The 15,511-nt window shown below is 47.9% G+C and overlaps 1 protein-coding gene across 1 annotated transcript in view; it reads left to right on the forward strand.

Annotated features, from left to right (window-relative positions):
• Positions 1-15,511, forward strand: part of CDH23 (cadherin related 23) — a gene marked incomplete at both ends in the record, with an annotated part of 173,135 nt that overhangs the window by 19,210 nt on the left and 138,414 nt on the right. Inside the window, 3 exons of the mRNA XM_082286522.1 lie at positions 10,726-10,868; positions 13,722-13,769; positions 13,966-14,058. Of these exons, the coding sequence (XP_082142648.1) occupies positions 10,726-10,868; positions 13,722-13,769; positions 13,966-14,058 (284 nt within the window). The remainder of the gene's footprint in view (positions 1-10,725; positions 10,869-13,721; positions 13,770-13,965; positions 14,059-15,511) is intronic.

Raw genomic sequence — 15,511 nt, forward strand, 5'->3', positions numbered from 1 at the left:
TCTAAGTCTCTGGTTGTTTCTCTTGGTTCTCTTAAAAGTTTTATTTGCTTTCATTTTGGATGCCCCTGGATCTCTGGAAGTGTCCAAGGCCAAGTTGGATGGGGCTTGGAGCAACTTGAGATAGTGGAAGGCCTCCTTGCCCATGTCAGGGAGGTTGGAATGAAGTGGCCTTTAAGGTCCCTTCCAACCCAAACCCTACCACAACTCTATGATCCAAGGAGGAAGAGAAGCAGGAAATGTAACCTTTCCAAAACTGTCTGCCTTGGGTTTCTAATTCCTGCTCTCTTGTTCAAGTCCTGCTTTTACTGCAGCTGTATCTTGGAGATCAGGAGGTGCTAACTCAACTCCGGAGAGGTAAATCAGGAAGGGATTCACTGTGTCTTCATTATAATGAGGCAGAATTCATCACCCAGCACATGTTTTGAAACCTCAGAGAGTTATGGTGACAGTCCAAGGCCAGTTCACTCATGGATCTGAGATCTGCAGGCAAAAACCTGACCGCTGGTACCATTTCCTGTGGCTTTGGGACTTGGATGCCTGTACCAAATCCTGTTTTGGAGCAAAGCACCCTCTGATATTTGGGCTGAGGATAGCTATATTTTTGTTCCCCTGAACCATTCAGAGAGCAGAGCAGCTGGGCCGCAGGCAAAAGCTGTAGCACGAAAGGGTTTGTATTCCCTCTGAGACTGAGAGCCTCGGGGATGTTTCAGCTTTTGTGAGGCGCAGATGAATTTCAAACAAGACGTGAATGAATCCCTTCACTTGTGCAAGTGTAATTTGCTGACGGGTTTGTTTTGTTGTTGGCTTTTTTTCCCCTCTTTCCCCCATTCATATTGATCAGCTCCTCAGCTTGACAGGGCTGCTGGTGGAGGAAGCAGTTCAGCAGTGGGACTTTTAGCAGGGCCAGGGCACCTTGTTTCAGTGCTTTATTCCTAGGTCAGGTTGGACAAGGCTCTGAGCAACCTGGTCTAGCTGAAGATGTCCCTGCCCATGGCAGGAGGTTTGGACTAGAAGGCCTTTAAAAGTCCCTAGAAACTCAGAGCATCCCATGACTTCTCCATTAGCATTGCTAATGTCCCTGCCTTACAGTTCTGGGGGTGTGTTCACCCCACAGGTGTCCTGCAGTCCTGGGAGACCTGCTCCATGGGCATTGCAACCTAATGAGCTTTATCTCCGACCTCATATTAATTGCAGAACAGCTTCTCTTTTCTAATTAACACAAAGCTGTGTTACCTAGCCTGGCTAAAATGCAAAATACTGCATGTGTCACCTTACTCATAAATAATTTATTTACACCAAGTAGCAAAGCACCTCATTAAATAGATTTCTGGGGTTCTGCTCTTCTCCTGTTTGCCCTGGTGCCTTTCTAGAAAGTGAGATAAGGCCTAAGAGAAGCACTGAACTCAAGGGCTGTGTGTCAGCTGCATCTTCTGGTCTCTGCCCTCCTGCTTTCTGTACTGAGGGGGGAGATGGCAGTGGGTGTGTACCCCTGTTTTCCCAAGCTGAGGAGAGCTCACCCCCATCTCAAGGATCTCAGTGGAACTCCTGTTGGTTTATTGCATCCACTAAGTAGAAATTAATCCCTGGAGCCAGGATTTGGTGTCCGTCAGCAGAGCTGGTTGGTAGTCTCTGGACACTGTAACACTCTGGCTTCCACCTTCTCTGGGCCCCCTTTTATGGGAGGGATGGCAGCATCTTGTCTGCCTTGATGGCACACTGTGGCTCAGTTTATATGATTCTATGATATTTTTCCCTGAGAAGGTGGGCAGGCCCTGGCACAGGGTGCCCAGAGAAGCTGTGTCTGCCCCTGGATTCCTGGAAATGTCCATGGCCAGGTTGGATGGGGCTTGGAGCAGCCTGGGATAGTGGAAGGTCTCCCTGCCCATGGCAGGGAGATGGAACAAGGTCTTTCCATTCTATAATAATTCCGTGCAGATGGGACAGCTGTCAACCATGCCTTAAAAAAAAAAAAAAAAAGTGTTGCATATATTCCTAAGGAGGAACTCTGAGTTTTCCTTAATGTAGCCAGTATTTTCATGAAACTTGTAGGATTGCTGTGTTTTCTGTGGTACAAATCCTTCTCCCACGTTTGGCTCTAACTTGCCAGGGAGGCTGGATGTTGTTTCCCTCCACACTGGGACCTGTGACAGGGCTTCCTTTGATCTAAGAGCTAGTTAAAAAATGAACATTTTGGAGGGAGTTGGGTAGAAGGCAGGAAGGAACATAGGAAATACTCCTTGTTCTTTCTGGGCTGTTTCTGATTTCAAAAGTTAATTAGAAAAGGATATTCTATGGATTTAGGGTTTAAACTTTGTGTCAGATATGTTAATCAAGGCTGCATTAGCCAGGCTTTCCTTGAGGAGTCAGTAGGGAGGGTGTACCAAGTGTTCTGGTTGTTTGGAGACAGGCATGGATGTGGAGCAGTGCTCAAGGAAGTCTTTGGCCATGCAGAGGGAATGGATTTTGCCTTCAGAGGTGGGGAGCACCCTCCTCTTCCAGAGCTGCCAAAATTGGCGTTTGGGTCTCCTCCAGCCAGTGCTGCTGGGGCTATGCCAGGGTTGGTTTGCTAACGGTTTTTTCAGGCCAGTTTTAAAAGCCCCCAGGTGATGCTGGGATATTTCTGCTGACCCCAGATTTATGTTTTTCTTTGCTTTTCCAGTTCATTCTGCCTTCTCACACCCCTCTACGAATAGTTGTCAGTAGTCACTGGAGGCAGCTCCGAGGAGTAAGGCTGCACCTGATATTTAGGTTTTTTCCAGAATTCCCTTTCCCCGGCCTCCTGGGAGGTGTGTGGGTATTGATGAAGATCACAGTCTGATTTCCAGTTGGCAGTGCTCAAGAATGAAATAAATATTCCTGCTGTGCTTGAATTGGAAATGGTCCTGCCTGTTTTGTACCATCTTCCCAGTGCTCCTAAGAATTGCCCTGATCTTTGGGAAAATTCAGGATTTGTAAGGCACTACATTGAGTGCTTTACTGAGGTGATGGGGCATCTTGTGCATTTACAGCTCTGCCATAAAATATTAAATGAATCTTGTGGGATTCCCCCCTTTATGACTCCATGATGCTCAGTGCTAATGCTTCCCTCCCTCCCACCTTTTGTATTTATTCTCAAAGTTTACCAAACATGGACTTTCCACTGTGGGAAGTCTAAATACTTCAATTTCCCAGTTCCCTGCTGCTCTTTTTCTTCTCTGACCCTTCTCAGACAAAGGTGTGAGTGAACCACCAGTTAATTTCCTTTAAAAATAGTTTAAAACCAAGTGCCTTGAATGGTTGGTTCACATGCAGAACTCATGGCTTGTGCCTTGGGAACAGGACCACATCCAGGCTGGAGCCAGCTCCTCTCCTTCCCCCTCCTGTTGTGGGGATGAGGAGAGAAGGACAGATATCAATAAAAGTGAATGAGGCTTTTTGACAGAGCAGCTTCTGTGAGGGAAATTTTTTTTTTTTTTTTAAGGGTGCAAACAATGGATGGAGCAGAATTTGCATAAAACTCATTAGAAAAAAAGTACAAGTTTCATAAATCTTGTGATAAATTAATGCTATATCATTCCAAACATGATGTATTAATTTTAGGATCAAATGAATGGGTCTGTGATCATTGCTGGTAATTATGAGGCTCCCAGGCAGTTTGGAGAGGAAATTATTTTTAAGGGGTTTTTTTTAAGTGCTGGAACCCTTTTTTCACCGGAAATATCTTAACAGACCCAAACTCCTCCTTTTACACGTTTCTTTTCTTATTTTATCTCCTGGGTGTTCTGGTGTTTTATTTGATGCGATTTTATTTACTTCCCTCTTTTATACTGAAGCAGTCTATTCCTTCCCAGACAAAAGGAAACAAAAGCCCTTTCAGTTTCTGAAAATTCTCCGTGTTCTCCCTCGTCCCAGGGAAGGCCTGTGGGTTTTGTAGTGACAGGGAAGGCAAGAATTGCTGGATCCCAGCCAGAGCAGGCAGGGAGAAGGACCTGGAATGCTGCTGCTCAGGGGATTGCCCAGGGACAAGCATTTTTTTTTATTCCCTTTTTTCCAGGCAGGTTTGGATATACCACAGCAATACTAAGGTGCATCAGTGATTTTTGGCAGCAATACCCCAGCCTGGTTGGAGAGTTTTGGTTAATAAACCCCTGTCTCCACCCCAAAGAGGTGCCAGTGAGTGAGCAAGGGATGTCATCTCCATCCATAGAATCCTGGAGTGGTTTGGGTTGGAAGAGACCTTAAAGATCACCTCATTCCAGCCCCTGCCACGGGCAGGGACACCTTCCACTAAACCAGGTTGCTTCCAGCCCCATCCAGCCTGGCCTTGGACACTTCCAAGGATTCAGGGGCAGCCACAGCTTCTCTGGGGAACCTGTGCCAGGGCCTCATCACCCTCACAGGGAAGAACTTCTTAATATCCAATCTAAATCACCCTCTGTCTGTGTGAAGCCATTCCCCCTTGTCCTGTCACTCCATCCCTTGTCCAAAGTCCCTCTCCAGATCTCTTGGAGCCTATTCAGGCATTGGAAGGTTCTTGAAGGTTCTCTTCTTCAGATTCTCGTCTTCAAATTGAATAGCCCCATCTCCCTCAGCCTTTCCAGGCACTGCGGAGACACAGCACCAGCACGAAACCATGCATTTAAAGTGGGTTTGGAGAGCTTGTGTGATACCTGTGCTGCTGTAAGACCTGTTTGAAGGCTGATGGATGGCAATTACTCTGTCATGTCAGGGTAGATGTTGACTTCAGCTGGGAGGGTGCCACTTCTCTGCCTGGGTGTATGCCAGCAGCCAGGGACTGCACACACAGCATCTGCCTGGAGAGCCTCGGGAATTCTGTTTATTTTAATGATAGTATTAAGAAATTTCAACATACCATTGATATTTTTGTATTTTTCCTCTTCTTATTTGTGTTATAAAGTTAACCAAAGTGCTCAGTTCTGAGCCAACCAAAGAAGCCCTTTGTAAATGTGAATGCTTGGCTCTTCTTTGCTGCTGCTGCTCTCTCTTAAACAGCTTTAAACACACCTCTGTGAGAGCTTGGGGGTGGAAGGCAGGCAGTGCCTCTCTCTGAGGTTTACCACTGGCTGTCAGCTCTGCTTACGGATTCTGCCTCCACACTGACTCCCCACTTAAATAACTAAACGCAGCAGAGAAATTACAGGCTCTGACTTGGAGCATCTGAGGAACCAGGAAAAACTCTTCTGCTGTGCCTTTCACTTCCCAGCTTGACAAACTCCATCAGAAATGATTTTGACTGCACAGATTTGTTTTCCCTCTTTCCTGTCACCTCTGTGTTTGGCTCCTTTCCCTTCCACACATGACAGCAGCTTGTGGTTCCTGGACCAGCTGGTCCAAGGCTTTTTCCTCACACCACTGGTGAAAAACCCCTCTTTTTCTGATGGCAGAAATTGTTCTTTTCTCGGTTATTTATTATGAGAGCCTTTTAACAAGGTGCTGGTGTCTCCCTGCCCTTTTTGGCTTGCGGTGCAGTGATTGGAGTGGAGGCAGCCGTGGCGGAGGAGCTGATGCTTCCCATCAGCACCTGGAAAGAGAAATGTGTAACATTGAGCTCGGGTTGAATTTTAGGAATGGAAACTTTCCTGGCTGAGTCCTTCTGGAAAGTTTTGGCTCAAGTGGTTGCACCCATTCTAAGAAGGAGGTCAGAGAGTATCTGTTGAGGCTGTGCTTATGGAATGAGCTACCAGACACCTGCTTTGGGATGAGTGGCTCACCTGGGGATCTGTGATGTGCCTTTAGGTGCCCCTGAGCATAGCTGGGTGGTGTTGGCAAGGGTTTACACTCAGCATGGGTTGTGTGGCAGGAGTTTTGCTAATGTGGTTCACCCAGGGAATGCAGGAATGGAGGTGGAGAGACCCTGGTGCCGGCAAGAGATTTCCTGAGCCCTTATGTGCTTTGGTTGCCCTCCTGTGCTGGAGTTGTCCCTTCCACATCAGGTCTTCTGGGCACACTGTCCCCAGCTCTGGCTTTGTCCCCTCCAGGAAATTAATGAAGCCTCATTCCCAACATGGGAACAGCTCCCATTTCCTGTGTCCTCCTGCTTTTCAAAATCTTTGGGAAAATATCTATAGAAGGGCTTTCTATTCCTCTTTTTTTTTCTTTCTTTCTTTCTTTCTTCTTTTTTTTTTTTTCCCTAGAAAGGTGAAAGAGAAAATGAAGTAGAGGCAAAGAACAAAAAGGGAGCAGGTGACAAATGAGAAAAACAGGTTTGGAATTTCAAGATCAAATCCATCAAATGCTGCCTCTGAGCACGTCAGAGGCCAGGCTGCTGAGATTAACTGGGCTAACTGGAGATGCTGGTGTTGGGGTGGCTGAGGCGGGGAAGCAGGGCTGCTGGGAGAAGGAGTGGGACTTGTTTGTGCCATCTCCCTCACAGGGAAGAAGGGGAGCCAAGGAAATGTGGTGGCAGCTACTTTTGGAAGTAAAGTGTGGTGATGGCCTTTGTGTAAGGGTGGGGTTACTAAAATGATTTTTAACTAACTTTCTGCTGGTTTAAGGATTTGAAAAATAGCTGAGGGCTCCCTGTGCCAGTTTGTGACCTTGATGGAGGAGCCAAAATGCAGTGACTGTGCTCACACATATGAGCCAGAGCTCAGGAGGGGGGAGACTGGCAGTGGTTGTTAAAATCAGGATTTAAATACTTTTTATATTAAAGTGTAGCTGATGCCTGAAGTCTTGAGGCCAAAACCCATTGCAGACATTCCTATTAACTCCACTTGGGTATGAATCAGACCTTTTAAGAGAGAAGCTTATTAAGCAATTAATTAGAAACCTGCCCCTTCTGTTAGATCCCAGTGCCCTCTATCCCACCCCAGCCCATTCCTGCTGGTCTGGGTCAGCATCCTGCTCAGGCAGCTTCTTCATCCACCAGCTCTTTCCCTGCCCCTGGGGCTCTGCACTTCCAAAACCTTCCAGGAGCTCTAGAATAGTTCCAGAGAGTTTATTTCTTCTCCCTTCTCGTCCTCCTGTTGAAAGCAAAACCAATGGAGATGGATCAGTGGGGTGCAACCCCTTTTCCCCCTTTCCTCTTTGGCAAAGCGGAAGGGCAAAGAAAAATACAGAGGTTTCCAGCTGCGAGCAAGGTGCTGTGACAAGGGCTCCTCAATGGGATGCAAAAGTAGCCCCCATAAAACAGCTAAACCTAAAAAAAATATAATAAAATCCAATCAGGAAGAAAACAACAGCCAAAAAAAAAAAAGCTCCTGAGGTCAATCAAAGTTCAAGACTTGGAGAAAGAAGAAAATCTGTGTATGTGTGAGAAAGAGGAAGAAGTAGCTGTGGTTGAGAAAAAAGAGGCAAAAGGAGACAAGATAAATTCTGATTATCTGGTGAAATCAAGACACTTAACTGCCCTGTCTGATTCCTGAGAGGAAACAAATGGAGCCTGTAACTTTGTACTGCAGAAAGATAATTTGTCCCTGTTTCCTCAGCCCTTGCTGGAGCCAGGTTGGTGCTTGGGCTCAAGGAGGCTTGGGCAGCATCTCCAGCACGACCCCGGGGACAGATGGGAAGGTGCTTTTCTTTGTGAGAGCCCTGAGAGGGGCTTCTGGCAGATGTGCTGCAGTTTTGGCTCTGCGTGCCCTGTGCGGGCAGGACCCTCTGCTCCCTGATGAGGGGTGGAAGAAAGTGGGATAAAATCAGTAAACAGAATAAATTGGTGCTGAAGAAATTGGTGGAAGGTAACTTGTACAGACTTTTGTCGTCGTGGTGAAAGTGGTGAAGGTTTAATATCACACTCCTAAACTTAGCATTCCCTTGGGGTAAAACTTGGAAAAAACTTGGGGCAAAACAATTATGAAGGCTCATTTCTCATTTCAAGGCTGTGTTTCTTACTATCTTCTATTTAATTTGTTATTTTTGATCTGTATTTTATACATTTGTGATACTTCTTTTTTTCTGGTGCTCTGAAGGTAGCATGGTGATTAGTGCCTGACAGGGAGGTAAGGCAAAGGGTGAAAGAGCTCTTAGGTTTTGGTGCCTCATTTGGGAGGGTCTATTTAAGATGGAATTTTCCTCTGCTATAGCACAGCTCATACTGGTTCTGAGCTGTCCCTATCTACATTCTAATGAAGCTTCTTGACTAACAAAAGCGCAGAGAAGTTGAGGAATCTGTCCTTGGTTTCACTCTTTTCAGAGCAGAGGGTGGTCGAGCCCTGAGGATCCTTATTTCCCAAGGATCTGACTCCAGAGACTGGCAGGAGCAAGAAATGGAGGTTCGATGATGTGCTCTGCCCAGAAATGCCTTGCCTCCTTGTCCAGGTTGTCCTGAATTTAGGAGCTGAATTCCCTGACCGTTGGAGGCCGTTGCAGTGCAAAGAGAGAAGAGTTAAATGTTTGCTTGTTGATTTATTTATTTATTTATTGGTACGACTGGGTTTGCAACACGCAAACCACAACTATGATTAAAACTGGGTGGCACATGGTTTTCCTATTCAGCAGGAATTTTAAGATCCTTTCCCTTCCAAAGATGCAACCAAGACCTTTTGGAGTTTGAAATATTTGCCATCCTGGAGGGAAATGCAGGTGGCTTGTTGATCTGGGTTTTTTGAATGGGATGTAAAGGGTGGAAGTCTGTTCTCCTGTTAGACTGGGCAGAATAAAGAGGCATGATCCTGGATTTATTTTGCCCTGGTTACTGGCTTTCACTGCCATGGAGACTGAGTGTCTTCCTTTTTCATTGGGGCAAAGAAACCTTTGCTAAGGATGGCTTTGAACATCCTCCAGCATAAAATCAAGCTGCTGCCTTGTTTTATATCAGGGCTACAAGGTTTGAGAAAGCTTAGGATCTTTGTATCTATGGGGTTGGCTGCACTGAAGAGGTGAGAACATTGCAGATGAACACTCTGATCACAGGTTGGGATAAAACCACTTGTTTTTGTCTTTATCCAAAGTGTCTTTGGTTGTGACCCATCACTCACTTGCACCTGTTGGTGGAAGGAATGTTTTTTTCCCAGTGGTTAATTCTAGCTGCTCTTTTTAAAACATCTGCTATTCCTCCTCCAAATAGGAATTTGTCCGGTTTGGGCACTGAATCCTGCTATGCTTTCGCGCTCATTGCTTAGTATCACATTTTGTCCTCTCCATGGATGTGCTTGAGATGGCCTGAGTCATCTCACTCTTCTTAGTCATAGATGAGGCAGTTCAAGATTTTAAAGCCTTTTTTTAAGGGAAAAGCATTTTTGCTAGCTCTTGAAATTTTATGGCTTCCTCTTCCATCCAGTCCTGAAGGCGATGCAGCCAGGCAAGCAGCTTGTAGATTTGCAGCCTTGGCAGAACCAGCTTTTTAACCTAAAAACCACTCCTGACTTCTGCAAGAGCACTGTGGCTCTCCAGGCGGGGTGTGGAATGGCTCCTTGCATGCTTGGATCCCCAGTCCTGCCAGAAGGGCTGGCTTTGGGATGTTCTCCTCTGCAGCTGTGGCCCTCCAGCCTTTTGAGGATGCTTGGAGCAGGGTTGTAAAAATAATTTTTTACCAAACGAGCCCAAATTTCCGAGGGCTTCACCTGGCTGCTGGGTCCTCCCTGTTATCTGCCATGCTGTCACCCGAGTTTGTACCAGCAGCAGTTTTACATCACACTGTTATGTCCCCAGTGAGGTTGGTGGCCTTGGGACCTGCCAGGCCAGCTGGGTCCTCACTCAAAATGTGCTTCATCGATGTCGTAGGGCACTAAATTTTTAATCACAAAGTCACACAGGGCAAAGCCAAATGCCTTACAGAATTCTATTATTTCTTCTTTATCTGCCAAGGTTGAAATCTCATCATAGAGTAAAATCAGGTTTGTTTGACAAGCTCTATTTTCCACAAAATCACGTCTGGCATTAATTATGTTCCTATAGTTTAATTCTTTATTAATGGAATCTCATATCGGATTTTTCCATTATTTCTGCTGTGATTGATGTCACGCCAATTGATCGGGAATTGCCCGGCTCACTCTGCTCTCCAAACTGTGCCGCTGCTTTTGCCCTCTGGTCTGCTGGAGCTGCACTTCCCGGATGAAATTTGGGCATTTGTTCTCCTTGGCCAGGTGACCTGGGGGCATGGAGTGCTCTGGTACTGCCAAAGGTGGCTCACACAGACTGTGTCCCCCATCCCCAAATCCACGTGGCCAAGGAGAAATCGCATCCTTATCCCCCCATCCTCAAGGCCAGGCATCCTAGGGAATCTCCCATCCTTATCTCTACCCACCAGCTTTTTTCCTCCTGTTTTCTCCCCCATCCTGCTGGGGAAGGCACAGAGAGCAGCTGGGTGGGACAATAGGCAGCCACCCGTGGTCAGCCAGCCATGGCAGACTGTGAGTGCACACAGAGGTGTCATGGAGAGGCCCAGAATGATCTGAGGAGGTTCTTGTGCGGCTGAAATGAGGCTCCAGGGGTGGTGGCTGTCCCCTGCTTCTGTTGTTGTACCTGCTGGTGGTGCTCCTTGGCAGGCGAGAGTGTGAAGGAGGCTGGTTAGGGCTTACCCAGAGGAGGTGTGGGATCCTCCATCTCTAGTGCCAGGGCTGAACTGGGCTGACTTTCTCCTTTGATGAAGGCAAGGAGGGAGAGGATCTGTGCTAGGCAGAACAGTCAGACCATGCACAGCCTGACTCCTCTTGAGACACTGGAGCGTCATGGGCGTGATTCCAGGTCGTCCGCAGACCTCTGATCTCTGACAAGCTGGATGTTTTCAGGATTTCTTCTTCTCTGCCTTGTTTTGCTCAGGATTTCTTTCCTCTCTGTCTCTCCCAGGTTCCTCAGTGACTCAGCTGCTGGCCCGGGACCTGGACAATGACCCGCTGGTCTTCGGGGTGGTCGGGGAGGAGGCCAGTCGGTTCTTTGCTGTGGAGAGCGTCACCGGTGTCGTGTGGCTCAGGCAGCCCCTGGACAGAGAGGTAAAGCTGGGGAAAAAACACCTCTGCTCAGGTAAATGGTGGCTCTCCACCATCTGTGGCAGCTGAGATGGGTGTTGCACCTCATGGAGTTGGGAATCTGGGTGTGTTCGCGTTCCCTAGACACCCCATCAGTGTCTCCAGTTCAGTGGGGACACGGGGAATAAACAGCATGCTCTGGTTTGATCTGATTTGCTGGTTTTCCTGGATGCCAGAATAACATCTGTGGGTCTGGAAGTAAAGGAATTAATAAGTGGAGATGATCTACCAAGGAGCCAGGGTGCTCATACAGTCAGGGAAATCTACAAACTTCCTCTTTAAATCTCTATGCCAATTAAATCCTTTACTATTTAGAACAGCGTGTGAAGAGATATCCCTGCTTATTCAATCTCATCAAGACTTTTCATCCTCTTGTGGATTCAGGCTGCTGGATGCTAAATTTGGCAAGATTCTCGCCTCGAAGCCGTTTCACACCCCTATTTTCAATGGCAGCTTTGGTGTGCAAGGCTGGAATCCCATCCAGGTGCCTGCTTTACTAAAACCTTGGCCCTTGCCACATTCCTGGAGCAAGGAGGAAGGGATGGTGGGAAGATTGGGGAAATACTGTGTGATTTGGGCAACATACTTAATTTGCCCTGTGCTCCTGCTGCCTGTATTTAGTGCTGCTGTGGCTGGCAGCAGCGTTGGGAAGATCAAACCCATTAACACACCTCCGGCGCTGGCGTTCCTGGTCGGAGCCAGCCAGGCATTGGGATGCAGAGGAGCAGGGTGGTGGATGCTGCTCAGGCTGGGGTGGGGGGGAGGCCAAACCCAATTCCACAGTGTTAAGAGCGAGACTTTGGAAAAATAAAGTGCTTTTCTTCGCCCCTCTCCCCTCCGCCTCCCCGTGCCAACAGCTGCTGGTGTGTCATGAATCTTCCCTCATTCAAATGCCTTCTGCTCTCTGATACTTCCCATACCAGCCTGAAGCCCAGGAGGGTGATCAATAGATTTTCGGTGTCTTGTGGTGTGGAGGGTGGGAAGGGAAGGAGCTGGGCAGAGCTTGGATGCATGGATGGGCTCAGCTGGGAGAGGAGCCTACACCCATCAGTGATCCCAGGACCTCAAAGTCAGCCGTACATGGAAGACAGTGAAGACAGACCAGTGCTGGGAATGGATATGGGAGAGGTGTAAATGAGAATTTTTGGTGGAGGAAGCAGTAGGAGGGAAGGGATGGAGGTGGGCAAGTGGTTGGGATCAGAGAACACTGGCCTGGGTGCACATGGTCAAAAAGTCAGGAGAGAGAAAGCCACGCAGGAGAAGTGGTGGGAAAGAAAAAGGAAGAGGTGAATTCTTGTACAAGAGAGGAGGAAGAAGGGAGAAAGAGTCATAGTAAGGTAAATGATGCAGGAAAAGATGAAACAGAGAAAAAGAGGAAGGAGCAAATGTATAGAGCCAAAATGAATTTTTAAAGTTGGGGTTTTTTCTATGAAGATTAGAAAGAAAATGGATTTTTTAAAACATGGCAGACCCTGAGGCTAAAGAATTGTGCTAAAATAATTTTAGAGACAGCGGTTGGTATATGGAAGCTTTCTCTGATTATTTTATTGCGTTTTTAAAATTTAAATGCTCAACAGGTTGTTTCTTATCTCCTGTTTTTCCTTTCTTCCGAGTAAGGGGAAAAGAGGGCTGAAAGGCACTGATGCAGCAGGGTGGGATGGCACAGGGAGCAGAGTATCTCCTCTCCCTCAGGATTTCAGCTCTTCCTCTGCCTACAAGCATTGCCCCGAGGCAGGAGTTAGGAAGGGCTTTTTCCCGTTGTACTTCCCGACTATTTGGATGGAGATGTGGGAGCAGGGGGGGGCCCTGTGGGGGGCAGTTCCCCAAACCCTTCTCCAAGATGAGCTTCGACTATGGTGCAAACAGAGCTCCTGCTCCAGGCACTGCTGGCTGCTGCCTGTCCCTGAGCCGATCTCATTAGGAATAAATCAACCAGAGCTGCAACACGAAGAGCCATTTCAAGCTGGCTTTTCCAGCCTTTCCTGCATGATGCTTTGGAAACATCAAGTTGCTGTGCTCCAGCAGCTCAGGCAGGGAAGGGACACCAGAGGTGGGAAGGGATTGCCAGGACTGGAGGGGAACAAAACAGCAGCTGGTGGTCAGGTACCAGATAGATGTGGTGGCCTGAGTCCTGCTGTCCATCTTTACATGATGCCTTGATAAAACATGAGCAGAACAATTGCTGGTGGGAAGGAAAGGGTCAGGAAGAGAAGGTCTGCCTCCACTAGCAATATTCCCCTGCCCTGATCCCAAAAACATTTGCTCTTTCCCCCTCATTGCTCATCCCAGCATCAGTGACTTGAATAGATCCCTATTTCAAGTTGCGAATTTAGTTAAAGCAATAAGGGGCAGAGAGGACTGTGTGGGCACTTTCATGGAATTTCAGCCAGTTCTTACTACAGACCATGGATTTATCCCAGTATTCCCAGCTTGTGTGATAGGTAAGTTGGGAAAGCAGCAGCAGGATTTAGATGTCCTCACTGAGACTGTGTTGCATTGCCATGAATCATAAATCTTCCTGTGTTTTAAGTGCTCAGCTGCCAATCAGGAAGTCAGTTCCTTAGTCCCTGCATCCCCCTGACCTGGGGCAGAACATCTCCTGTGCCTGTGGAATACATGGGAGCCCTGCTGGCATTCAGATTCCCCAGCATTTTCTGCCCGGTGTAGGTAATGGCACTCAAGCAGCTCTCCTCTTCTGGAAGGTCCTGAAAGCATTTTGCGTGTAATAACATTGGCTAAAAGTCCCCAGCCTGCCATCTGCAGATAAACACTACAGTATCTTTAATTATAGGTTTTTTTCTTCTCTTTCCCTTTCAGACTAAGTCAGAATTCACGGTTGAATTTTCTGTCAGTGACAGCCAAGGGGTGAGTGTGACTTCTCATTTCATGGTCTGTGGCATGGACTGAGGGGAGCAGGGGGTGTGGGTCACTGCGGGCCCTTCTGCACCAGGGGAGAGGGGTCACCCCTTGGCCCAAAGCCCAAGACCACGGCCACAATCTGGCTTTAGGCTCTAAATCCACACGTGAAGCTGACACCCTGCTGTTGTCCTTGGGCCCACAGGTGATCAAAGGGACAGTCAACATCCAAGTCGGAGACGTGAACGACAACGCCCCACAGTTCCACAACCAGCCCTACAGTGTCCGCATCCCAGAGGTAGGGATCATCTCTCCCTGGCTTCTGGCTCTTCCCTCGGTGGCCATTTGTGCTCTCTGGTTGCCACCACAGAGCTGGCCACTGGTGTACAGGGGTTGTCCTCCTGCCCTGGACCCTCATGAGGTTGCAGGAGGATGAGAATTCTGGAAGCTACTGCCTGAAAATCAGCAGAAACTAAGTGTTTTGGGTGTTGGGGGAAGGAGGAGGAAGAGGAGATGTGGAGCTTTGGTGGCATCTTTCCCATGACAAGTGGGAAGTTTGCAAATGAGCGTAGATGAGAGTCTGTGTCTTGTTCTCTTCCTTGGAGCTGGGAGGATGTGCAGCTCTTGTCACAGGGCTGACCTGAGGCAGGACCAAATATTTCTCTAAATGCCTGAATTCCAGTAAAGGCTTCTGCCCTGGCTGGTGATTTCCTTTAACAGCTCCATAGCAGGACTTGTCCCGTGATGTCCCTGGAATAGAATAGGTGGGAAAGGACCCCAGGAGTTCATGTGGCTCAAGCTCCCACTTACCCAGTGAGAATTTTCATGTTAGATCAGATTGCTTAGGGCTTTATCCAGCCAAGTGTTGAATATCCCCAAGGAAAGAGTTTCCACAACCTTGTGCTGCTCTCTGTGCTGGCCACTGCAAGGGAGGTGACATCTACTCATCCGTCAGGGAGAGCTTCTGCACCTGCAGCCTGACTTGGCCAGGAATTTACAGGTCTCATGTGAATTTAGGCATTAAAGCTGTGGCTTCTGGTGCCAGGAGGAGAAGGTCAGGGTATTTAATTTGAAACAGGGAGTCAGTAGGGCATTTGACATCTTCCAGTGGAGGAAACCTCTTCCTCTTGCACCACAGTGCCAGGGCAGAGCAGTTTTTCCCAGACTGTTCCTTGGGGTGTGGGTGAGGTCCTGTGTGCACTGTGTGTGTGAAATGAAGCAGCTTTGGTAACTGAGAGGTGCAAACGATTGTGTTACCAGGGTGTATTTAATATTCCTGCTGCTGCTGCCTGCCGTGCTGGGCTTTGATCCCTTCCTGTCCCTCTGCTGCAAGGATGAGGTTTCTTCATTACAGCTACTTGTGATGTACGAGTGGGGAGTTGGAGTCTCATCTTTGCACCAAGTCATCTGAAACCTCCCTGTGAGAATGACACTGGATCAGAGGCACTTCTGCTGCTCTTGAGAGCATGAGTGGTAGCAAAACCCACACGAGGTGCTCCTGCCTTCTGCTCGGGACTCTGGAGCTGGCGGGTGGCTGTCGTGCCTTGCTGCTGCTGCTCCCGGTCATGCTCTGCCTGCAGAGGTCTGTAAAGCAAAAGGAATGGCAGTGGGATGGGAGGAGAACAGTCTCCTCTCCCCTGCCCTCAGATTTACCTCTGGTTTTGCTATTATCTGCCCTTCATGTGAAGAGATGGAAATGGGTTTCCATGACTCCCCTGGGAATCGGGACTGTTAAGTAACAGTTTTTCATG

The sequence above is a fragment of the Coloeus monedula genome, assembly GCF_965178545.1.
Source record: "Coloeus monedula genome assembly, chromosome: 8".
NCBI classification, from domain to species: Eukaryota; Metazoa; Chordata; class Aves; order Passeriformes; family Corvidae; genus Coloeus; species Coloeus monedula.